Here is a 27,224-nt window from a genome sequence, read left to right as displayed (position 1 = left end):
AGTTACAGGTCTGTGAGAGTCAGAAATCTTGCTTGTTTGTAGGTGACCAAATATTTATTTTCCACCATAATTTGCAAAAAAATTCTTTCCAAATCAGACAATGTGATTTCTCATTTTGTCTCTCGTAGTTGAGGTCTACCTATGATGTCAATTACAGGCCTCTCTCATCTTTTTAAGTGGGAGAACTTGCACAATTGGTGACTGGCTAAATACTTTTTTGCCCCACTGTACCTGGAGCCAGTGAGCCATTTTTCCAAAACAACCTCATGGGATATTTCACTTCATTCTCAGTACACAAAGTCAACTATTTGAGGTAAAGTTGCTGAAACCAATGTGAATAAACATTCATTATTGAGGGAACTGAATATTTTCCTAAAAGAAGTGATCATACGTTCAGTCAACTTTACAGATGTGAATTATATCTCTGTATTCTTCATATATAAAGTCCTACCTATTAAGTGTAAAAAGATGAGCTCAGATATTTATATATTTATATTGTGATTGCTCCAGTCAATCAGATTAGAAATAAACTTTAACTATATACAATGAAAATGCGGAAGAAAGAAATGCCATCACCTAATTCTGCAGCAGGAAGTTAAAACATTTCATCTCCCCTTATGTGGATGGCAACAGCTAGTGATTAAAGCATACTGGGCAGGACAAGGAATTTCTCAAGATTGCAGTCTTCCACTTCATAATAACGAGTACTATAATTTTGACTCTTGAATACTTCATAAAGCTACTAACATCCAGTTAAAACTGCTTGAAGACTAAGTCAGGACCACAGACTGTAGTCATCCCTACTCATACTCTGAGCAAATTGAAGTTATTAAAGGCTATGCATCATTTTCTGCTAATATAGATTAATAGTTCATCTCATAACTCAATTATAATCTACAGAGACAATGTCACAAAGAGAACTAAAGGGTTGCAAGTCAAAATGTCATTCAAAATTATGCTCCATTTTTAACAGTCCTTTTAAAAGCAATGCAACAGCAAATAATATCATTCCAAACTTTCCAGAAAATTAATTAATCTTATATAGTTTCCTGTCTTACATCTGTGACTCTGGAAGCCTCACAAAACTGTGTAACAAAAGCAATACTTTATTACAAATAAGCAACTAAAATAAAAACCATTAAAACTATTAAACATATTCTACATTATAAGGATACTAACTTGCAGGCTCCATGCTCCAGTAATCTCAAGAGATGATGCCAAAGCCATGTATTCAGAGCCTTCTGAAAGGCTAACAGGTTTGGGACCAATCTAACATCACGGGGAATAATGTTCCAAAGCAATAATGCTCCTGGATCCCATTAGATGACATTCCTTAATAGACTGAATCCATAATATTCCTCTCTGGTAGACCTGATGGAATGGGTAGTTGTAGTAGAAGTCCCTCAAATAATCTGGTGCCATGCTATGTAGCACCATCACATTCTAACCACAACCACGGCTCTACAATGACTTATAAGTCACCATTGAGCCATTGTGGTGCAGTGATTAGAATGTAGTACTGCAGGCTACTTCTGCTGACTGCCAGCTGCCAGGACTTTGCAGTCCGATTCTTACTGGCTCAAGGTTAACTCAGTTTCTATCTTTCTGAGGTCGGTAATATGAGGACCCAGATTGTTGGCAATATGTTGACTCTGTAAACCGCTTAGTAAAGCACTGTGAAGCTGCATGTAAGTCTAAGTGCTATTGCTGTTAGTAGCAACTTGAATTGAACCTGAGAGCAAAATGGCCAACAATGTTGCTCACAGAGCAGAGGTGTAATATGTGCTATTTGGGGAACACACATAACTGCCCATGCTGCCATATTTTGTGCCAGTTGTAGATCCAGGTGCTCTTCAAAGACAACTCATGTAGAAAGTAATCCATTCTGGAGGCAGGCCATGAGTAGCTAAAAGTAGAGCCTTCCAATCAAGGACACAATTGACACACAACTCAAAATTGAAATTGAACAATCGTACCCTCACCACCGTCCAGGCCTTCCGCACAGCCCTCAAGAACTGGCTAACCCGTCAGGCCTGGGGACAATCTTATTTCGCCCCTCCCGAATGCTGAGTGAATGTTGAGTTTTATTGTCTAATTTATTTTGTGCACATTTCTTTTTTCGTATTGTCCTACACTCCCCTTCCTTTTTGATTGTAAGCCGCCCTGAGTCCCCTCAGGGAAAAGGGCGGCCTATAAATAAATAAATCCAAATCCAAAGGTTCTGTTAGCTATGACAATCACCTGCTTATTGCTAGTTCAGAAGGATCCCCAAGTTGCATATAGGATCTATTTGGCAGACTTCCACCCCATCCAGCACAAAAGCTCTTTGCTATTAAGCAGTGGAATATGCCTGCCCAGTCTGTATAAATCAGCACATGCTGGAAACGTAGAAGTTGTTCTGAACAAAACTAGTAAAATTATTCCAAATGCCTTAAACCCACCCCTCTAGATAAGATCTACCATCTAGCCAGCATTGCCCTACCTGCTGTTTATAGAGAAGAAGAAGCATACAGACAGAGGCTCAAATCATCAATATTTAGACAACATCCTCTCTATTGCCTAAAACCAGTTCTTATCAGAGATAAAGCTTCCTTAGGCTGACGGAAGACATTGAAGAATTTGAAAGCAGAATGTACCTATGGAAAGATACTAAGAATCAACAATGGATGGAACCAACAAAGGAACTAGCAACTAGGTCTGACAAAATCTGGGAAATATAGAAATCGTTGAATAAGCTGCACATAGGTACAAGATTCAGAGACACTCTGAACAAGTGAGGCTGTCCAAAGGCTTATGTTCTTTGCGATTCTGGTGGCATGAAGACAATATGTATACCTGTTCTTTGTGTCCCAATCAGTGTACACTTGAGGCAGCATGACAGGATGTAATGAAGATTGCTAGTTTTGGCGCAAGATCTGTTTACTTTGTACATATTTTAATTTTGTATTTTAAATTTTATGTCATATATTATGCTTCATTTTAATTTGATGCTTCTGAAATGAATAAACACCTGGCAATAGAGGGCCATAAATTGTCCATCTGTCCTTGATCATGGTACCCTTCTGGACCAGTTTTGGAAGCTGGAGTAGGTGGCACAATATTTTGCTGATTCTCCTCTTTCTTTTGTGGCTAGTTCCAAGCAAAGTGATAACAGAGATGTTCAACCCATGGCCCTTGTTATATGTGATGCTGTAGGCTTCAGTGCTCTCTCCTATTTAAAACCTACATGAAGCCACTGGGTTAGGTCTTCCACTGGTTTAGGGTAAGCTATATATTTCAATTATGGACTCTCCAAACAATGCCATGGATGTCCTATCTGATCAAATGGAGGCAGGGGAGGAGATATGGATACAAAACAACAGGCTTCAACTCAACCATAGAAAGATTGAATAACTTTGGATTTTAGGATCTTCTGATTCTGGGCCATTTCTTGTTATGCACTATCTCAGGCAATTCTGTACCCAATTTGGCGTGCCTCCTAGATTTCAATTCCTTCACAAACAACAGGTAGCAGCCATGGCCAGGAGGCTCTTTGCTGAATTTCATGTTGCAGTATTCTGAAGTCAATAGACATGGTCCAGAAGATACACAATCTACATGTTATATATTTTAGACAATAGTGATTATATTGCAGGTTTGGGGTTAATGTGTTGGTATCTTATATTCCCAATAGTAAAATATATATTTTATTATAAAATTAATATGAACTAATATCAAGTATAAATCATAGTTTAGGTAGAGTTTCAGATAAAGTTTTGAAAAAGAACAGATTGTGTCTACATGCTAACATCCAGACTAGACTGTTATGCTCTGTACCAGAGGTTGCCTACATGTATAAAGCTTTCTATTGTATTTTCAGTGTGATACACTTTTAGATATACTGTATGTTCCTATCAACTGGAAACACAGATATAAATATTCTATTCAAATATGCAGTACTGGTAATTGATATATCTTTAAATATGCAGATGCAACCAATTTCTCTTTAAGTATTTAAACTAAAATGAATTCCGATCATACCTGCTCCTTGGAAGAAACATTGATTCTTTGATAAATACTGAACCAGACAGAAGAATATACCAACAGGTTCCAATATCATCAGGACTGTTAAAAAGAAAAAGAAAACTTTAGGATGTATGGTTTTAAAAGAAGAAAAAGTAGGTATGTCATGAAATAAAATGTATACAACAGTGCTGCAATTCACATAAGTACTAGTGATAAGCTAGTTTCAACGGATGAAAATTTTCTAAGGATGATATTTTTTTCACTATGTCTTATCACATATATTTATATAGGATAAACAATGTACTTATCTTGTTTATTTATACTATTTCTATTCTGACAAATCAAGCACTTATAGCAATTTATCAATAAAACCAAAGACAAAATCCTTACAGCAACAAAATGAATAAAACATCTTTATACTCTAACCTAGCATCCATTATTAGCAACCATAAATGTTAAAAACATTGTTAATTAAACTCTCTGTGCAAAAGCCGTATTTTGAATGTTTTCTAAAATGCCATCCAGAAGGGTGGCATTTTACATCTCCAATAGTAAACTGCTTCACACAAATGGAAATCAAGCTTGCTCTATTCAGTACTCAGTATTCAGCATCCATATTCAGTGCAAACATACCAGATGGACTAGTTCTTCCAGAAGTAGGCAGTCCTTAGTTACCTGGGTGCTGAGCCATAAAAGGCTTTATGGGTAAAAATTAATACTTTGACTTGTACTTAAAAGTCCATTGCCAGCCAATCCAGTGCCCACAAAACCAGTAAATAAGGCAAGTTATTTAGGATCAAAAATATTGATCGATTGCAGAAATCCTTAAAAGTTTGTGAACCCTTTTAAATGTTCAATATTTTTGCATAAATATGCTCTACATAAAAAGAAACAGAATCAAGTAATTAGTCAACTGCATAACAAGAATGCATTATCTTTGTTCATTTATTCATTGAGGAGTGTGACCCAAAGTTACATATTTCTATATGGCAAAAAAATATGAATGTTTATTTTCAGTAACTAGCTTGATAATTGTCAGCAATTAATTACAACTAAACATTTACAATAACTATTGATCAATCCTGTACATTGGCTTGGAGTAATTTTAGCCTAACCTTCTTTTAAAACAACTTCAATTTAGGTGTCAGGATTGCCATCCTGCTGCACCAGCTATTCTTTGCCAGATGCCAGTCTGCCATAACTGACAAGGGGAGGGGAGCTCAGGGAGGAGGAAGGACAGCTGGGATAAAGGGAATCAAAACTACTCTTCTTATCATCCTGTGAGAGCCGCTGACCATTCCAAGGTCATGGAATGGAATGCAACACCATCCTTCCCGCCAAGTCAGGGACGTCCACAACATTTCTACAGGATGAAAGTCAAAACGTTCTTCTTCTGCTTTAACCATTCTTTGGTCATACAACTTGTGGTTGTTGGATTGCTGCCTTGCTTCATGATAGACTTCCTCTTCAACTTTAATTCACAGACATCATCCTGACATCTTCTTGCTGCTGTAATTCAGAATTCATATTTCCACCAGTAACAGTAAATTGTCCTGATCCAGAGGCAGCAAAGTGTGCCCAAATCTAGTTAATGACACCATGACTTTTCACAAATGGGATGAGGTTCTTATATGCCATAATTCAGTGTTTGTCTTTCGCCAAATACTGTATAACACTTCATTCAACCCTAACATTTTGATTTGCAACTCCTATATTCACAGATTATTCTTCCAATAGCCTTCTGTCTCATCCATGTAGTTTTCTATAAACTGTAGGCAAGAAGCAGTGTTCCTTTTTTAAAGTAATGGCTTTTTCTTTGCAATTCTGTCATACACACCATTGTTCCATGTTCTCCCAATGGTGGTCTCATAACATTGGCATTTGCAAATGCAAGAGAAGCTTTTAATTATTTAGGCACTACCCAGGGTTGAGACATTATAAAGCATTAATGCTATGTTCTTGGTTTTCTCTTGGTTGATCAATCATTCATGGGGAGAATGTTGAATTGCTTTCATTTGTACACAATCTACTCAACAGTTTATTGATGGAGTCCAAACTCTTTGGATTCCAGTTTTATAGTTTTGTCACCTTCTGGTGCGCATCAACAACTGTTTTTCAGAGATGGAGCATTGTTCTTACCTGATATGTTCCTTCTCATGGGGTGGAGATAACATCGAGGAATGGGTTGACCTCGTCTGCTTAGCTGATTGGACTGAGTCTGTCAGAGCTGTGAGGACACGCCTTTGTTACTAGGATTCCCCAGCTTTTGGAGAAGACAAAGTGATAGACTTGACATGTCTTGTTGTAAGATTCTCCCTTTATGGACTGAGGACCAAATGGTCTTTAGGGTCGGGCTGGATGCTATCTCCACTCCATGAGAAGGAGTGTATCAGGTAAGACCAACACCCCTTCTCCTTTGTGGTGGAGATAGCATCCCGGAATGGGACATAACAAAGCTGGCTTGTCCTTACAGGTGGGAAACAGTCTGGTCCGAAGTCACGCGCTTTGTGTGAACACTCTGCAGCACTCACCTGCCAAAGGCTGCCTCAGCGAGGCAAAGATGTTCAGTTTATAATGTTTGATAAAGGGGGAGGGAGAGGACCACATGGCTGCTCGACAGACCTCTTCTAATGAGGCCTGTGTTGCCCATGCCACAGTTGTGGCTGCGCGCCTGGTGAAGTGGGAGGTTATCCGCTGAGGAAACAGTAGGGCCTGAAGTTCGTATGCCTTGGCAATGCATGCCCTTATCCACTGACCCACTGTTGATGAGGTCACCTTCCTGCACATGGTTGACAGCTGAAAAGACAGAAAGAGGGACTCTGACCTCCTAAAAGAGGAAGTCTACTCTGTGTGTGTGTGTGTGTGTGTGTGTGTGTCTGTGTCTGTGTCTGTGTGTTGCCTCTGTTTCGGGATGTAATTCCCCTGGTCCTGGGGGAATCCTGCACCTGTCTCCATAGCCCAAAAGGAGAATAATATGGGGACACCCAAAAATTGCCTTTCTTAGAGAAAGACAGCAAGACTTTTCTCTTATCCCTGGACTCCACCAATACTGTGTCCATGGTGTCTCTAAAAAGATGTTCCCCTTTGAAGAGGGCTGAGGCAAGTCGCCACTTGTGGCGGGTGTCTGCCTGCCAGTGGCATAGCCAGAGCATACAGCAGGCCACTACAGGAGACACAATGGCCTTTGAGGCACACCTGGCTGCGTTCAGCTTGGCGTCCACAGAGAACTGGTTCGCTGCCACGAGTTTGCTAATGTCCTGGTGTGTCTCATGTCCATCTGCAGGATCCTCTCTTGCAACTGGCAAAGCCAGAGCAAGGATGCCCGGACCACCCACACAGCTGCCTGATGAGCCTTCTGCAGTGTCTGCTCTGTTCTATCTTCCGGCTTTAGGTTCTCCTCTGGTTCACCTGACATGGGAGATGAAAGTTGCAAGGCCACCACTGGAGCATCCACAGTTGGTGTCTGTAGGACCCGTGCTAGATCCAGGTCTACATTGCAAAACCTCCTGTCAGCTGAAGATGGATTGGGAACTGCCGGAGGAGCAGTCCACTGCCTCTGGACCACATCCATGAAAAATTTAGGCGAGGGGATGACTCTGCCTCTGTGGTTGGCTCAGAAAAAAGCGGGTCAGTCAGATAGGGCAGGTCCTCTGTTTCAGGTTCCGTTGCATGAGCTCCAGGGGTGCCAGGCGTTGACCGGGATCCATAAGGGAACTAGAGGCCATTGAGGATGCCTGCCTGGACTGCTGTAACCCAGCAGCTATGCCTTGCTTGATGGCATCAGCAATGATATCTTGCATGTAGTCAGGGCTACTGACTCTGCTCCTATCTCTAGTTTGAGGCCAGTTGCTGTTGGAGTAAAAGTAGCCTCAGGCACAGCCCTGAATTTCTCACAGGGCTGTTCACAAATCCCTGCTGAATTCTGAAGGTCTGACATTAAGCCCCAGATACCTGCATTACTAATGGGCAGTAAGGAAGCCTGTGGAGAGAGGTGCTCTCCAGCTCCCCCTGGAAAGAGACTCATCGATTGCAGCCTATTGGAATTGTCTGCCTCTAGGACACTTCTGGTTGTACTTCCAGTGAGCTCTGCTGTCAGCTCTGACTTCTCTCTGTCAGAGGGTCCAAATTCAGACCATAGCCACCCCAAAGGGGTGGTGAAGTAAGGTGGGACCGCCTGGCAGGTCAAGGAGAGACCGGGAAAGCCCCCTTATCTGAAGACGAGGAGCAGCGGCAGCCAAAATGGCTGCCATGAAGCCGGGAACAGCCCAAAAACCCTAGACTGTGCTAGAGAGGAGAAAGTGAATGGAATGTGATTTGGGTGAGAAAATAATTTTTATTGGAAGTTGACTGCAGAAATCCAAGGGGGAAGCATCTTTAAAGCTATTTGCTGAAGCTGCAAATGAGCACACAAGAAAAAAACGGTGAATTGAAAAAGGAAAAAAAATGATTTTTAAATAATAAATAGAAACTTGATTCCTCAAAGCTAAAAGACGTGGTACTGAGAGCATTTTTAAATGCTGGAATTAAAGTCCCAAATTTCTCCTTACAAACATTGCTCAATTATCGGATGTATAATTTTAAAATTATTTGAATAATTGAAAAAATAATTGAAATCGGAACTTTTAACAATATCGCAGAGAGATTGAAGCACACAATAACGAGAGCATCATCTTCTGACGAAAAGTGAAATATGCAAACTTGGAAATAACTATTCAAAAAGACTGGAAATATCTGTTAAATACAGACCTATTCTAAGACGACGAGAGATTTGATTATCAACTAAGGACTTCAGTTAAGAGCCCCTGAACATCATTAAATATTATTGAACATATAAGATAATTTGAAGAGGCATAATCTGAATTCACCTCCTGGTGAATTCAGATTGTTTGGACAGACTACTGATGAGACATTTAAAATTGTGACTTCGATATTTGGCTTTTTGAATTAATGAACTCTGGACAGTGGACTAAAAAAAGAGATTAAACACAGACGCTATGTAAGACGGAAGTGAGGAGAACCTAAACAGAATGGAGCTTTTTCAAAGCGTTGAGAAAATATTTGATCGTATAGATGAAAAATTGGGAAATTTAATACAAAGAATAATGGACAATGATCAGGACAAGGAAGAAAGAATGGAGCTACCAGAAGAAACAAAGGGGAAAGTGGAGAGAAATCAGCAAGAAGAAGATAACAAGGAGCAGATGTTTCCAAAACTAATAGTGATTAAGGAACTAAAAAAGGAGGGAAATAATGTAAAAGATATGAAAAGGGAATGGGAGAAACCGGAAGAGAACCGGGGAAAAGAGATAGGAGGCGGAATGGATAGTTCTGGAATTAGACAGTGGGAAAGGGTAGAGTTAGGAGGAAAAGTTAGACTGCATAGTCAAATAGAGGGAATAAAAGACCTAAGGGACAAATATGGGAGGAAAACTAAAAAGAAAATAAGATTAAAAGTTCGGAAGCGGGTAAGAGATGAAGGATAAGGGAAAATAGAGTAAAAGAATATTTTAATGAATATATTTCAATAATGTGTATTAATATCAGAACTATACAGGTTGGATTATTATTTTAGCAGTGTGATAGATATCAAGATAATATTGTAATATAAATAGATAGGAAGAATGAAAAAATAGATTTTGAATGACTGTACTACTAAGTATATATAAAAATATACTTATGAATAAAATATGAATAACAGTGGAAGATTAGAACTTAATAATGGGTGATTAGGGAAATATATATTAATCTAAACATGTGTGTTAACAGTAGAATTATTATATGGATTGAAGAACTGGAAAGAATATGAATAGAAAAAACCTAAATGTATAAATGATCGTGATTGATATAAAACTATATAAGGAGATATTGAAAAATGGAAGAATGTAGGATGAAACTTTGATTTAACTAAGGAAATATGAACAACAAAGTAGGTGGAAAACACGTCTTTGAATATTATAGTGATATGAAAAGAATTAAAATAGGGATAGAAAATAGGGGGAAATAATACTTATATATTAATATGTTAAGATATACAAAAGGACAGAAAGATGGTTCAGAAAGGAAGGGTGATAATAAAAGATATGTATAAACAACATGAAACAATGGAAATGAAATATAATATTTAGGAATAATAAGACTGTGTTTATGTGCACTGAAATGTATGTTACACAGTTACCATACCATTCACGCAGTGATGTGTATAAAGAATATAAAAAAATAAAAATTTGATTTTAGAAAAAGGAATTGCCTGCTTCTCTTCACTTATCTGACATATGGGAACTTCTCCTGTCAGATTTAGCACAGAGCCCTGTCTCTCCTGCACTCAACTTTTTCACCTGCCTTGGAGCACTTGAAGGCCTTACTGGACTTTTCTACAGTCTTTGAGCTACGTTTAGATGCAACTATGCTGCCTCGGGAGTTATAGAGGCCGCTGGCTTCCCCAGCTTTTAAGCCCACCCTACAGGGAATGGCTGAATTCTATGCCATTTTGAAAGACTCCCTGCTTGCTCTTGATGCCCTTTTTGAGGGTCTGGGTGGCATTGGCGGTTTCCTGCCTAAGGCGGTATCAGGCTGCTTAAAATGGAGCGAAAATCTCCCACTGTTTATTGAGCCTCCTGGACCACTGCCTGCAATGCTACTATGTAATATATGTGGAGTGGGAGACCCCAATCAGCGCTGGCTGCTTGCTCTTGAGCAATCTGGGCTCCTGGGGTAATGGTGAAGAGCGGATTTCGTTTACACTCCTACCCTGCAATAAGATATGGAGCGTGAAGCTCAGTCCAAACTGTGAACAGATAGTTCAGAGGGATCAGCATGAAACTTTTGTAATATTCAAGCTTGTTGGCGGTTAACTGTCAAATCGGAGCACGAAAGCTCCTGTGGCCAATTCTGCGCTTGAAAGTATGACGGGGGAGCATGAAACTCCTGTAATGAGCAGCCTGTGCTGGGCTCTGTTAACTGAGGAGCACGACAGCTCCTGTGACAGCTCTTCTCCCCTCAGTCAATAGACTGCGAAGCTCCTGGAATAGCCAAGTCAGTTGGTGGGTAGCTTTCAATCGGAACATGAAAACTCCTGTGGTCACAACCACCGTGCGATAGAGTGCAAAAAAGAGCGCGAAGCTCCTATCACAAGTGGCCTGCCTGCCGGACGACAGCTATAGAGGAGCGCAATAGCTCCTGTGACAGACTGTGGAGCATGAGGCTCCTTGGCCAGTTCAACTGTCATAGTCCAACAGCAGTCTGGGGACAAACACCCTGATTGTTCACAGTGTCAGTCAGCCGCTCGTGGCTTTAGCTCTCCGCTAAAATAAATCCAGCAACTCTACCAGATAGTTCAGGAGTCAGCTGGTTAGAAAGACTCAGAAGTTGAGGTCCAGGAATATCCCTGCTATTGAGGAGTTGAGAAATGCTTCTATCAGAAATGGAGTAATTATTGACATGCCTGTCCTAGCTGAGGGACTGAGTCAAAAACTGAGGAGCCCTAGCAACAGATACGTGTCCTCACAGCTCTGACAAACTCAGTCCAATCGCTAAGCAGACAAGGTCAACCCATTCCTGGATGCTATCTCCACCACAATGGAGAACTTCAGAAATCTCTTGTGTTGAAGCCATGACACACTTCCACACACTTATGTTATGATGATAGAACTTTAATAGGGAATACCTAGCATTCCATTTTTAAAAAATAAGGTAGGACCCCCACAGACACACTCACACCTGATTATTATTCCATTGATTGAAAATCTGACTCTAATGTCCTCTTCAAATGAACTAATATTATTAGAGGTCCACATACTTTTGCCACACACGAATATGTACCTTAGATTATTTTCGTCAACAAATAAATGAGCAAGACTAATGGTTTTTACACATTTCTTTATTTAGGCTATCTTCTATCTAATTTTAGGGCTGGGGTAGAAAACATATCACATTTTAAGTCAGATATATGAAAAATATTGAAAATTCAAACAGATTCACAAACTTTTAAGTACCATAGTACTTTTTGACAAGTGAGCCTTAGAATTAATGAAGACAACAATTTTTTTAAATGTTTATGCTTGAAATACTGTACATAGGATTGCAAATGTCAAGTTTATGCTGCTGCTTTGCATAATAATCTGTAGAATGAACCACAAAATAATTCAACTGGCATTTCAGAGAATGAAATTAAACCAGAACCCGTGTTTTGAAATAGTTTAGATAAATAAAAAAATGTTTTTATTTCTAAGTCTTTAACTACAGGTAGTCCTCGGCTTAACCCCACCATGGAGCTCAACATTTCCATTTCAGCAAGATAATTGTTAAGTGTGTTTTATGACATTTCAAGCCATCATTTTTAAGTGAATCACTGCAGTTGTTTAGCAACACAGTTGTTAAGTGAATATGGCTTCTCCATTGATTTGGCTTGTCAAGTTACAAAAGGTGATGACATGACCCTGAGACAGTGCAACTGTCATAAATGCATGCCAGCTGCCATGCATCCAAATTTTGACCATGGGGAAGTTACAACAGGTTTGAGTATGGAAAGTGGCATTTTTTACTGCCGTTGTAACTTTGAACAGTCATTAAATGAATAAATAAGACAAGGGCTAACTCTAATGTCATGAAACTTTGGGGAAATTGTAGTCACATGCAAAACAACCCAGTTATGTGTAAGAAACAATCCAACATAATTCCCCTCCCTTCGCCCAAAAAATTTGAATGATCACACATATTAAAAGGAGAATATTTTCAGAATATCTGATAGCATAAAAGTATAAAACGCTTCTAAAACAAATTGCAACAAACAATATAACAACTGCTTTAAACTATTTGTTTTAATTAAGAAGATAGTTAAGAAATACATTTTTCTTTCCAAAATTTATGGTTCGGTGACTATAGAATACAAATAGGGAGGAAACTTTTAAGTTAATTTAGATGCGACAATCTGGCATAATTTTTTGTTTAAGTCATTTGGATAATGCTTCCATCTATTCTCAGTAAGCCAACACAATTCTATTTGAAAAAATAACCAAAGATAAATATGCAAGGTTCCCCAAAAGCAATAATATAAAATTAAAAGACTCACTAGTATAAAACTTCATTGGCTTCATGCCGCTCATATCTCACGGTTTCACACATGATTCTGTAAAACAATTTTTAAAAAATTATAATGTGATATAAAATATAACTAATTATTTCTATTTAATTATTTCTATTAATTTTCATGACTGCTTTAAACATTAAGTTTCTTGTCCTCTCTACTTGTATTATTAAGGTCATATGTACCTGTTCAGGAGGGGCTAAACCTATAGCCTGAATCAATGATGGCTAACCTTTTTGGTGCTGAGTGCCTAAAGCGCACGTGCACGTGTGCAAAACCCCAAAATGCAATGCGAGCATCCTGTGCGTGTGTCCACACACACACCATGCATGAGGTCTGCCTCCCACACATGCACAAGCATCCCCTTGCATGCACGCACATCTCCCGTGCATCCACCCCACCCCCACTCACCCATTTTTGGCTTCCAGGTTGGTGCAGGTGGCTTTCCAGGCCCAGAACAGATGCTGGGGGGGGGGGCTCAGGCTGCACCTCCATGCCCCATTTTGACTTTCAGATTGGTGCAGGAGGACCTCCAGGACCAAAACGGGGGTGCACACTACAAACCCCGAAAATGCAATGCGAGCACTCCCCGCATGCACCCCACACATGCATGGCAGAGACCCAAAGAGTTTAGAGTTTAGAGTTTAGAGTTTATTAACATTTATAGGCCGCCCTTTTCCCTGAGGGGACTCAGGGCGGCTCACATAAAATCAGGAAGGGGAATACAAACAATAACATAGACACACATAAGTAAAAATAATAGGCAACATTCATTCATCATTCGGGAGGGGCGGCTATCTTTGTCCCCAGGCCTGACGGGCTAGCCAGGTCTTAAGGGCTATGCGGAAGGCCTGGACGGTGGTGAGAGTACGAATCTCTACGGGGAGCTCGTTCCAAAGGGTCGGAGCTACTACTGAAAAGGCCCTCCTCCTTGTAGTTGCCAGCCGGCACTGGCTGGCAGATGGAATTCGGAGGAGGCCCAATCTATGAGATCTAATTGGTCGCAGGGAGGTAATTGGCAGAAGGCGGTCTCTCAAGTACGCAGATCCACTACCATGAAGGGCTTTATGGGTGACTAATAGTACCTTGAAGCGCACCCGGAGATCGACAGGTAGCCAGCGCAGCTCGCGGAGGATAGGTGTTATGTGGGTGAACCGAGGTGCACCCACAATCACTCGCGCGGCCGCGTTCTGGACTAGCTGAAGTCGCCGGATGCTCTTCAAGGGCAGCCCCATGTAGAGCACATTGCAGTATTCCAGCCTAGAGGTCACAAGGGCCCGAGTGACTGTTGTGAGAGCCTCCCGATTCAGGTAGGGTCGCAACTGGCGCACCAGGCGAACCTGGGCAAATGCCCCCCTGGTCACAGCCGTCAGGTGGTGGTCAAAGGATAGCTGTGGATCCAGGAGGACTCCCAAGTTGCGAACCCTGTCTGAGGGGTGTAAAATTTGACCCCCCAGCCTGAGTGATGGAATATTGGTCGAATCTTTGGGAGGGAAGCACAACAGCCACTCGGTCTTTTCTGGGTTGAGTACAAGCTTGTTAGCCCTCATCCAGTCCATAACAGCCTCAAGGCCTCGGTTCATCACGTCTGCCGCTTCATTGAGTTGGCACGGGGCGGACAGATACAACTGGGTATCGTCCGCATATTGATGGTATCTTATCCCGTGCCTGCGGATGATCTCTCCCAGCGGTTTCATGTAGATGTTGAATAGTAGGGGGGATAAGACCGAACCCTGAGGCACCCCATATGTTAGGGGCCTAGGGGTCGATCTCTGCCCCCCCACTAACACCGACTGCGACCTGTCCGAGAGGTAGGAGGAGAACCACCGCAACACGGTGCCTCCCACTCCCACCTCCCGCAGTCGTCGCAGAAGGATACCATGGTCGATGGTATCGAAAGCCGCTGAGAGGTCAAGGAGAACCAGGATGGAGGGATGTCCTCCATCTCTGGCTCTCCAAAGATCATCGGTCAATGCGACCAAAGCAGTTTCTGTGCTGTAACCGGGTCTGAAGCCTGACTGGAAGGGGTCAAGATAGCTTGCTTCCTCCAAGGACCGCTGGAGCTGGAAGGCCACCACCTTCTCAACAACCTTCCCAAGAAAGGGAAGGTTAGAGACTGGGCGATAGTTATTAAGAACAGCTGGATCCAGAGATGGCTTCTTCAGGAGGGGTCTCACCACCGCCACTTTTAACGCGGCGGGGAAGTTCCCCTCCCGAAGAGAGGCGGTAACAACCGCCTGGATCCAGCCTCGTGTCACCTCACTGCTGTTAGTAACCAGCCATGAGGGACACGGGTCCAGTACACAGGTGGAGGCACTTACAGCCCTCATGGCCTTGTCCACATCCCCGGGGGCAACATCCTGAAACTCAACCCAGAGGTGGTCTACTTCATCTTCTTGTGCCTCGGCTGGAACTGCAGAGGTAGAGTCCAAGTCCGACCGAAACCGAGCAATTTTGTCCGCTAAGAATTGGGCATAATCCTCAGCTCTGCCCTGCAAGGGTTCCCCCGCTTCCCTCTTATTTAGTAGGGAGCGGGTTATCCTAAACAGGGCGGCTGGGCGGGACTCAGCGGACGCAACCAAGGTGGCTATATAAGATCTTTTCACTGCCCTAAGTGCCCTGGTGTATTCCTTGGTGCTGGTGGTTACCATTGCTCGGTTCGATTCGGACTTATCGGACCTCCATCGGTGCTCTAGGCCAGTGCAAAGACCATCTGGCCAGTGAGAGGCACATGAGCATGCTTGGTGGAGCTGGGCTGGGGTGTCGTGTGGCGTGTTTGCAGAGAGGGCTCTGCGTGCCACCTGTGGCACACATGCCATATGTTCACCATCATGGACCTATACAATATTATGTGATCATTTACCTAATTTCAAAGACTATTAGATATCTGAATTATTTTCCTACAATATTAGGTGGGGAAAAAAGTCAAGAGAAAACAATGAGAAAAGTATGCATCAGAAAAAAAGACCATTTGGTAAGACCATATCCATTTTGGTCCTTGCTTATACCTAGCTTTCTTCAATTCCATAAAATAATGGCATATACCATCCACAAACAGATCAATTACTATCAATAGTATTAAATTGTAATTGGTTTCCACATATGTATCAAAACAGATGAACAGAATGTAGATCTTGTGTTTATTCTGTTCTGTGATATTTCATTTTGCATAATTGCCAACTCAATAGAAAATGCTATTTTACTGTAAATTAAATAACTTATTGAGTATTAAGAAATGGTCAACTGAGAGAAAACACAATGAACTCTGAGCTTTATGAACACATTTAAAATAATTCACAAAATAGTGAGAACAAAATTATGCTATTTAGAAAGACCTTGACAACATTGTGCAGAAATGTATTAAGAAGCATATGAGAGAATCAGGGCAAAAGTATTAAGGAATCCTTTATTAATATTATCAGAAAAGATACTCCAGAAAAGAGTGTTTATGTGCAGTTGTCTACACGACACACCTGATTGTGAACGATCAGACTATTACTTGCTACTAATGTAGCTGAAGCTCGTTCAAGAGACATATACAGAAGCCGGCTTCTCAGAGACAGCCTATATACACAATGGAAATAATTCCTAATGATTTGCTAATGAAGAATTATATGTGGAGACATTTTTTTTCATAAAAACATTATCACTAAATAGTAAGCTAAGTAGAATAATTGCCATAATTGTACATATCTTCAACTGAATTAATTATAATAGTAAAATATACCAGAAACTGAAACTATGATTACTTTTTTAAAATAGCAGTAAACTGTGTCTATCCTTTAATGTCGATATTTGAAATAATTATTTGTATTTAACGGTGTGTCCAGAATATATATTTTTCTTAATAAATCTACATTTAGATGAAATATAACTTCTCAGGTATATTAATTTCAATTAAAAGTAAAACTCGTGGCATTCCTAAATGAAAATTGCCAAGTTGAAAAAACAAAGGAACCATCACTTCCATTTGGTTGCAGATACTTGATTTTTGCTCAGCTTTCCTAATGCAATTGTCATGGTTAAATACAGTCATTTCTAACTTCCAGAAGTCACCTTTGGCATTTCATAATGATAATTAGTACATTCTAATTCTTCATGAAACAATGCTGTGAGAAATCTGATGGAATACAAATTCCTCTCCCACGTAGCTTACTCACAATTGTCTAACGGAGAACAATATCTTATCAAATAAGAGAGGTAGGTTTGAGGGTTTTTAGATGAAGTTACACCCTACAGATTCACATCTTCCCTAATCCAGTTCTGCCACTTGAAATTTAGATATCATTGGGAGCTAATTTTGATTAAGCAACACTAGTTTACCAGCTGTAACATCTTCTGAATAGAAAAAATCTGGCCACAATCATTTGCGTTCTTGTTATCCTACAACCTTATTAGTTTGTGAGACTGCATTTACAGATAATTCAGAGGCTGAATTTGATGCAAATCATAACTGAACATATTTAATAAAACCTTGTTCCTGAAGCTTGTCCCAAGAAAGGTCAGGTTAAAGTGCCAGGTTATTTGATTTGATTTGATTTGATTGCACTTATATGCCGCCCTATTCCCAGAGGGACTCAGGGCGGCTAACAAATCAAGGGGAGGGAATACAGACAAGGGGGGGAAAAAAAGACAAGCAACTACAAAAAGAATTTAAAAACAATCAACAGCCCCCAATTCGAGCGGGGATGGGAACTCGTCAGCCCCAGGCCTGTCGGAACAGCCAGGTTTTAAAGGCTTTGCGGAAAGCCTGAAGGGTGGTGAGGGTCCGAATCTCCACCGGGAGCTCGTTCCAGAGGGCCGGAGCAGCCACAGAGAAGGCCCTCCTCCGGGTGGTAGACAATCGGCATTGGCCAGCAGATGGGATTCGGAGGAGGCCTAGTCTGTGGGATCTAATAGGTCTGTTGGAGGTAATTGGCAGCAGGCGGTCTCTCAAGTACCCAGGTCCAATACCATTTTTTAAAGCTTATACTGCTTGCAGTATAAGAATTGCTTTACTTCAACATACCTGAAAAATCATCCATTGACCCCTTTCTCTAAGTCTCTAAGAGGTCAACGTTTTTCCAAATAAGTACCAAAGGCATGTTTGTAACTAATAAATGAAGATAATAATAATTAATAGCAATAGCGCTTAAGACTTATATACTGTTTCATGATGCTTTACAGCCCTCTCTAAGTGGTTTGTAGAGTCAGCATATTGCTTCCAATAAACTGAGTCCTCATTTTAACAAATTCAGAAGAATGAATGACTGAGTCAACCTTGAGCCAGTCAGGATTATATAGGATAATTAAACCTAATTAAGTATAATACTACATATTTATTTAAGTAATATGTTATTATCTTAATACAGCAAGCTACCCACAAGAGCAGCCAAACAGAAGGCCACTCTTCCACTCTCATGTGTTGGTTAATTGACTATTTTTCAAGACTATGGGTCAGATGATTTCAGATGGCAGACCACATGTGGACTGCTGTTATAATTTAAAGTATGTGGCAACTAATAAGTAGGCTTATTTGGTTGCAGAACTTTGATAATTAAATGTTTTCCATGAGACAGGAATCCCCAGCCTTGGTACTGGTCCGCAGCCTGTTGGCAGAAGCAGCAGTTGAGCATGCAAAGCGTCATTTGCGCATGCACAGAATCTAGGTTGTACATGAGAAACCATCCCTTCCCCATGACCACTGCTTCACCACTGCCGATCAATGGACCCAAAAAGGTTGGGGACCACTGCCATGAGGATTTTGGCAGGCACTAATGTTACTTTCATCTACTGACAGATCAGAAAATTTTAAAACTCATCCAGGAACTTGGGCTTAGCATTCTTTTATTTTATTAATTTACTTTTACTGGAGCAACCTACACACGTCATACATATGTGCACACACCAAAAATCCACATCTTATATTTTAATTTGAAATTTTGAAATTTCATATTCTGGCAAATATTTCAAATGGAAATTGGAAATTTTGTAGTATTTTTTTTTAATCCCTGAACAAGGACAAATAAGATAAACACTTTTACATTAACTGTTAACTTTATTAAGATTCTAGAACACATTTATATAAATAAAAATAATGATGGCCACATTTTTCTCCATTCACTGAAAACTGTCTAATAATTCATGATAGTTATGCAGAATAATACGGTCAGTTTTATTTGAAAAATGAGATGAGTAGGGGAGTCAACAGGAAGTTCTTCAGCTGCACAGATGGGGGGGGGCTCTCAAGAGCCTCACATGAACCGTGTCTGACAAATTCCGAGATACTTTTGGATCAGAACACACACACCCCGGAGGGGGCGAGAGGGCAGCATCTCATCAGACTCAGAGGGACGCAACAGGCCCCTCGCAGGTCGGAGATTTGCTTTTTGAATCAGAGTCGGGGCGACAGTCTGCAATATGGCTGACAAGACACTGACTTCTTATCAAAGCAAAAGGAACAGGGGAGTGCAGAAGAGATGAAAGACCGGTAAGAAAATGTATCTAACCCACAGCCATAAATCAAATCTGGAAAAGGCAAAGAAATCTTGAGAACATAAATAATATTGATGGTCAGATCAGGACTTTTTCAAAAAGAAAGAAAGGAAGGAAGGAAGGAAGGAAGGAAGGAAGGAAGGAAGGAAGGAAGGAAGGAAGAAAATGGAGGGTTAAAACCCCAGCCCTCCCAAAAAAGTTATTTATTTGAAACAGTTTCAGACAGAAAGAAGAAAGCAGAGAAATATATACTCTAAACTTGGCTTTGGATTTGAAATAGAAACCAAATACTTTGAAGGATTTATTCTGAAGGATTTATTCTGTTTGAAGTCTTTCTAACTAATATATCTTAACTCCCCCCCCCCCAAAAAAAGAGCACTTCTTATTGATAACTGACAACCTAACTTTGATTGTGCGGGAAGTTTTAATTAATCAACTGCCATAAATCAGAATTTGGAAAAGTAGGAGGCAAACAAAAATACCCGAATCTGGCTGATCGCAAGTTTGTTTCAAGTGATATATTGTGAGAGCTACAAGCGACCGGACCCAGTAAGGCAAAGAATAATAACAGAATAATAACAGAATCAAAAACTGGGAAATATGAAGGGTTTTTTGGTTTGGTTTTGTTGCTTTTTTTTCTTCTTGTTTTTTGCTCGGCAAAAGATTAAGATGGCCCCAGCTTCTCTTCTGGTTTGAATTTAAGGTGGACCAGAAACTTGAAATAAGATTTGTATAACTAACTGCAATTTTGGAACTGGACATTAAGGAAGAACAAAAGACTAAGATGGCTCCCATTGTTTTTCCCCACAGCAACTGAAGCAGATAAATTTAAGGTGGAACAGAACACTGAATTAAGAGCTGCATAACTGTATAATTAACTGTAACTTTGGAATGGACATCATGGAAAACTGGGAATTTAAAGAACTATGTAAAATTATAAAAAAATATGCATAAATCATTAATATCAAGCCTAATTAGAATTCTGAATCCAGAGAAGCAGATAGCTAAAGAAGAACTCAAAGAAGAAGGGGGGCGAGACATTGAAGGAGTAGAAACAGAGGGAAATAAGAAGCAGACAAAAAACTCCTTTGGTCCCGGCAGTGGTGTAGGAAAAATTGTGAAAAGGAGAAGTGTCCCAACAAAAGGGGGGGGGGGAAGCAGACAAAAATGGTTTTGGAGGTTGGTAGTGGCATAAGGAAAATTGAAGTAGGAGATTATGCCCCAACAAAGAAAAATATAAAATATTCTTTTGATGGGTGACCTGGGGAAAATTGAAGGGCATGGATGTGTCAAAATAAAGAAAAGGGAGAAGACAGGAACAGAGAAGTGGGACAAAAGACTTACTAGGGAAAAACCAGATAACTAGAAACTATCATATGGGGAAATATAAAGTTAAGATAAGGGTTTTATCCCTAAATATGATAATAAAATGGAGTTGCTAACTGGTTGAATATGATAATGGAAAGATAGCTAAATAAAAGTTAATATATATGGAATATGGATAAATATGAAACTGATATGAGGAGCTTGTAAAGCAGAGGTTTGTGATCCACCTTTTTAATATTATAATTAAATTGAGTTGCGAATTGATGGAATATGACAATAGAAGGATAACTAAGCCTGGGGCAAATTATATGAAACATGGACATATGTAGAACTTTTAAGATGATGAACTGCCGCTGGACGGTCCTTCTGGACCCAAACCATCCCATAGAGACGGTGATAGAGAAGGGTACATCCTGCCGATCCCAGGGACATCGCAAAGTCCCCGGCAGATCCAGGAGAAGCCCTTTTTTCCAGCCACAGACAAGCAGCCATTTAAACTGCTGAAAGTTGGGACAGCTCCAGAAGGGAAGCAGAGAGGGGGAGCAAGTAGAACACAAATACTACAAATGGCAAGAGATATAAGATTGCACTACTATTGGAAGGATACAGGATGATGTAATGAAATGCTATCATAAAAACTGATTTAAATGTAGTTAAACTTAGAATATTACACATAAAATGAAGTAATAATAGTTAGTCATATAAATGATTAACAATGATAATAATGCATATATATATATATATATATATATATATATATATATATATATATATATATATATATATATATATATATATACTAGATTTATAATATGAGATTCTATATAAATTGTAAGTGAGGACTATGGGGAGGAGGCACAGGAGTTTTGTGACCAATCGACATACTGTATGTGACTGGAGAATGGTTTTTATGTTCTGTGTTTGTTTATGTTTGTTTGTTTTTTAAAAAAAGGAATAGCTGGGAATTGTAACCAGGTCTACATCTCAACCAAAATTAGGTGGGGGATGGGGGAGTTTAAAATCACAATGATTACATATGTATACTTTTCTGTTATATTGGTTTTTTTACTAAAAAGGAGGAGAAAAATTAAATATGTATATTGAAAAGGAATTGTAACTACCATCAATATAAAATGGAGTTCACTCAGAAGCTGAAATACACCAAGTAAATGAGATGAAGAGTGGGAAGTAGAGGAAAAAAGTAAGGGAAGAAGAGAGGGATAGGAGAGAGGGCGGGGAGAGAGGAGGAGAGAAATGAGGAGTGGTAAGGGGAGGGAGGAGAAGGAAAGAGGAAGGGGAAATTGAGAAGGGAAGGATGACAGAGGGAAGAAAGGGAGGGGGAGGAGAAAGGGAGAAGAAAGTGATGGATAAGGTACAAATATGGTGTATGGAGAGTAGACGAGCCAATAATTGGTTTTTAGAAGTTGTTGGTAAGATTAATTGATGTAAACATTTAATAATACAATATGATGTTGGTTATGTAATAGCATACATGTGATTATATGTTATGAAAATAAAAAAATAAACTTTAATTAAAAAATGAGATGTGTATATTGTTTCGCCTAAACCATTATTTACTTCTGATTTGTGTTATTTTTTTAATGTTAATTTTATCTATAATAAAAATAATTATATAAAAAATAGCAAGGCAATAGTCAATTAATACAATACTTTGTAACAAAACTGTATAGGCCTAAAACAGAATAAAATACAATCAATTCAGCTTACCTGAGCTGATGTTCTCTTAAATTAGACAAAGCTTCCATTCCATGTAAATAAGAATATACTATCTCCAGATCCTGGAAAAAGAAGAGAACAAACATTTAAAATAGTATGAGAAAGTATGAGGGGTAAAATAGTTCCTATTTGTATAATAAAAGGAACTCAAACCAAATGATCTGATTTTCTTATTAGACCTACTGTAAGTGAACATTCCATAACAGGATTCTTTCTGAGACAAAATTCTCTTATGCACATTGATAGAAAACTAGTGGTGTTGTGGTGCCTGGACAGTGACCCACAGATCCTCTGTAGCCTGAAGGGCCGAGGAAGACTGGATCAGGAAGTCATTCAGATAGCACTGGAAATGCACGGGCAGAGCCTGCAGATGAGCCGCCAGAATTTTTGTAAACAACCTAGGTACTGATGAAAGGCCGAATGGCATGGCCCTATATTGATAATGGTGCCCCGCATACTGAAACCGGAGGTATTGCCAGTGCAGTTGCCGAATAAGGATACGTAGATAGGCCTCAGTGAGATCAATGGTTGAGAGGAAGTATCCTGCCGAATGCCCCCCAAAATTGTGTGAAATGACTGAATTTTGAACCGCAGATATACAAGATGGAAAGCCCTAGCAACAGAGGAGTGCCCTAACAGCTCAAATAGACGAGGTCAACCCATTCCTAGATATCTCCACCAAGATGGAGAAATATTCACTTGGAAATGCGACAAAGAAATCTTGATTTCTAGATCAGATTATTAGGTTAACTTTTTAAAAATCCAGAAATTTATAAAGCTGCCCAACTCTATAACAACTCTAAGTAACCTACACCAAAAACAATCAAATAATTAAAGCAAAAACATCAACAACAACAAAAAAACAGCAGAAGAAATCTAACACTAAAAAAAAAACCCTCAAATATGGCACCCACCCTAACTCACAGCCTGGGGACAGAGCTAGGTTTTCAAAACTCTCTTAAACATGGTCTGAGCAGGGACCAGATATATCTCTTGCCCAGAGGGCAAGTACAGTAACTAAGAACAATTCCTAGATGCTATCAGGTCATACTATTTAATGGATAGGACCTAGGGCAGTGATGGTGAACCTTTTTTGGCTCACGTGCCATAAATAGGGGGAGCGCAGGGGGGGTTGTGTGCAGGCATGCCGCACCCATAATACAATGCGTGACCCCCCCCAACGTGCACGCACGCATGACAGGCGCTCCCCCCCATTTTTTGCATGCTTTTTTCGCGCTCCCCAAGCTCCAGAAGCTTTGCCTGGGGAGGGCAAAAACAGCCTCCCCCCCTCATAGGCCCTCCGGAGGCTTCAGGTAAGCTCCCTGAAGCCTCCAGAGCATAAAAAACCAGCTCTACGGGCAAACCGTAAGTTCGGGAATGGAATTCTGGTTTGTTCGTTGGGCCGCTTTAAGCCCTCCAGAGCCTTCAGGGGCTTTCAGGGACTAAAAACAGCCCTATGAGCAAACCGGGACTTCCGGTTTGTCTGTTGGGTCAGGCCTCTGAAGGCTGCGGAGGGCTTAAACCGGCCCTATGAGCAAACCAGAACTCTGTTCCCGAAGTTCCGGTTTGCCCATAGGGCTGGGTTTTTGTGCTCCGGAGGCTTCAGGGAAGCTCCTGAAGCCTCCGGAGGGGGCGAGGGAGGCTGTTTTCGCCCTCCCCAGGTTCTTATAAAGCCTCTGGAGCCTGGGGAGGGCGGAAAATGGCTTTAAAAAAGGCTGAACTCAGCTGGCCAGGGTGCGCATGCGCGCTGGCCAGCTGACAGGGCAATGCCTTGCGTGCCCTGACAAATGGCTCTGCGTGCCACCTGTGGCACGCGTGCCATAGGTTCACCATCCCAGATCTAGGGCATTGCCTAATTGTACAATCCAGGCAGAAAGCAAGAAAAACAGATGGCACTTTAGATAACCAAGCCGTATGTCATGAAGGACTTTATAGCTAAGATAACAATAATAATAATAATAACAACAACAACATGAAAGTATTACTGCTATTGTGTTTCATGTGTTTCATGAATAACAGATGATAATAATAATTAATAGCAGTATATACGTTCATGTTTGTGTTCTTGATTTAGTAAGATTTAGAAACTAAAGATTTATTTTTATTACTTAGAAGTAATATATCTGAATATTTATAAAAATGTAAAAAAAAAACATTTCAATTCCACAAGATGGCAGTCTCAATTAGCTTTTGAAGGATTTATAAAACTAAAAATCTCCTATAAGATAAATAAAATTATTTAAGACAGATCGATTCAATCAAAAACAAGGTGATTAACTTTATGAATTAATTCAAATTGTATTAACTATATAAACTAATGATTTGAATTTAAACTGATGGTACATCTATTATAACCAACTCTTATACTAGCTATGAAATTAGCCCTAAAACTTTTTTTTCTGCATACATTCTACTTCAGTGATTATCCAACTTTAAGATGCAACAACCAATATATTCTTTTATATAAATAATGTCATATATTATTTGCAGGTAGTCTTTGTTTAACCAAGGCAATGGGTCTGCCAGGACTGATGTCACTAAGGAATACAGTCACATAATGTACACCTTACAACCACATCACTTAGAAATTCAAGTCCAATTACCATCATTAAGCAAAGACTACTCATAACCCCTTCCAAACATCATTAAAACCAATTTCTGTGACCCACTTTTTTTCCCTTGACAGCTATAAACGCAATGCATGCTAAAACAATCAAAATTCTACAAAGCACTCTAAATGTAATTTATAAAGAAAAAGCATCTAGACTTATATCTGCATCTTGAAAAGATCACAAACTGAAATCTAAGAATGAAATATAACAAAAAGAAAAAAGTACCAGAGTAATCAAAATTAAACCATAAATGTGTTTTGCCAACACATTTTGATGGAAGTAGATTCATAAAAAACTCATGTATGAAGTTTCTATCTGTCTTTCAAATTTAAATAGCTTTATTCTATTTGACTTAACAATTCACAAAGAATGGTAGAATATGGTTTGCAGAGGAACAGACAGTAACAGGACGATCCCTTGAGGCTCCCTGAATCTGTTTTAAAATAGAATTATAGGAATTAAGAATTATTTTATAGTCATTCAGAACTACCATAACATAGAACACAAAAGAGTATATTTTTATCAAGTCTACTTAACCAATTATGGAGCCATTTATATTGGAAGTCTTGAACTAAGTTATATGTAGCTATCATCAAGAATATTGAAAGAATAGACAATGTGGGTGACTTTGAGCCAGTGATCTCCTCTTAGCTCAACTCACCTCACAAGGCAGTTCTGGGGAAAATAGGAGGAGGAAAGAGTATTAGGTGTAATTATCTCCTTAAATTATTCATAAAAATAATGAAGGTGCAATAAATCATTAAAAATAAATACTTTATTTGATAATTAAATAAGATGATATAGATGATAATTATTTCCACAACAGAATTAAAAAGTATGCAAGTAATATAAAGGTGTGCATTGGAATCCATATTTTACAAACCAATTGATCAGAATTCTGCACGCCCAAATTCTGCTGTTTATTACATTATATAAAAGTAAGCCTAATATCCTGGAAATTTTGATTAAACCAATTAATTATTAAAGTATGCTTCCAGTTGTTTTCCTGTGCATGGAAAATGAAATACAAATATATTTTTCTTGAATTTTTTTGCTTTACATTATTTATTGTGTTAGAAGTAATTTTATCTAATATGTTCTGGAACTATTAAATTAATGGTGCAAAGATTCACTCATACAAGCAAGTTTAAGTGCATGGGTCCAAATAAGCACAATTTACGCAATGTATGCTGTTGTTAAAAGCTTTTATCAGAATAAAAAGAAGAAAATAAGTCATCCATGATTATAACAATGCCATAATGAGAAGATAAGTGTGAAAGACACTAGATGAAAAATTAAAGCCTGTCAGCTCTTTCAGTCACTAAAAAAAAAAAAAAGCAGAAAATTGCAGGGTTCTTCTCTGTGCCTCTTTTTACAACACTGTTGTAAGACATACAATTAAAGATTTAACAAACAGGATTGAAGAACTGTAGTAATAAATCCTTTCCCACATTATATAATAAAACAACCCAGATTTTTGTAGTCTGAATTAAAGAAATTCTTATAAAAATTATGTTATATATTCACATACTAATACATTTAGATACTAGAGAAATAAAAAACAATATACTATATACATAGTTTGAGTTATTCTGTCAAAGCATATAATCTATTAATTACTATTAACTTGATCATATGCATTCAAATTTATTTGAAGTAACAGATACAATTACTTGAGGTAAGTAAATTGAATCTAAACACATCTGACGGTTTTGAGAACTTTTTTTTTAATTTACGGAAAACAAAAACAGCAGTAATTATTTGGTTATTGAATTTAAGGTCAATGACTCTGGGTGGCTTACAAGTCATAAAATAGATTATAATTTATTTTTTTAAAGCTTTTATAAAATAATGAAACCAGTAAAACCAATGAAAACCATTAAAACATCCAATTCAAGATACACAAGAGCAAGATATTTGGCCCATTAGCAATATAGCCAGGAAATGGTCCCTTGGCTCATTGAGTGTCCCAGGTTCAGAAACATAGA

General features: G+C 39.3%; 1 protein-coding gene across 5 annotated transcripts in view; it reads right to left on the bottom strand.

The window, feature by feature from the left end:
- Positions 1-27,224, bottom strand: part of RAPGEF2 (Rap guanine nucleotide exchange factor 2) — a 205,849-nt gene that overhangs the window by 136,390 nt on the left and 42,235 nt on the right. For all 5 annotated transcript variants that reach the window (XM_032224681.1, XM_032224678.1, XM_032224677.1 and 2 more), the window contains exons 2-4: positions 22,616-22,686; positions 13,073-13,129; positions 4,021-4,104 (exon numbers count right to left, since the gene is read on the bottom strand). In XM_032224681.1, coding sequence (XP_032080572.1) covers positions 4,021-4,104; positions 13,073-13,129; positions 22,616-22,686 — 212 coding nt within the window. The remainder of the gene's footprint in view (positions 1-4,020; positions 4,105-13,072; positions 13,130-22,615; positions 22,687-27,224) is intronic.

The sequence above is a fragment of the Thamnophis elegans genome, chromosome 9 (genome assembly GCF_009769535.1).
Source record: "Thamnophis elegans isolate rThaEle1 chromosome 9, rThaEle1.pri, whole genome shotgun sequence".
In the NCBI taxonomy this organism is placed as follows: Eukaryota; Metazoa; Chordata; class Lepidosauria; order Squamata; family Colubridae; genus Thamnophis; species Thamnophis elegans.
This window is presented reverse-complemented; position numbering and strand designations above follow the sequence as displayed.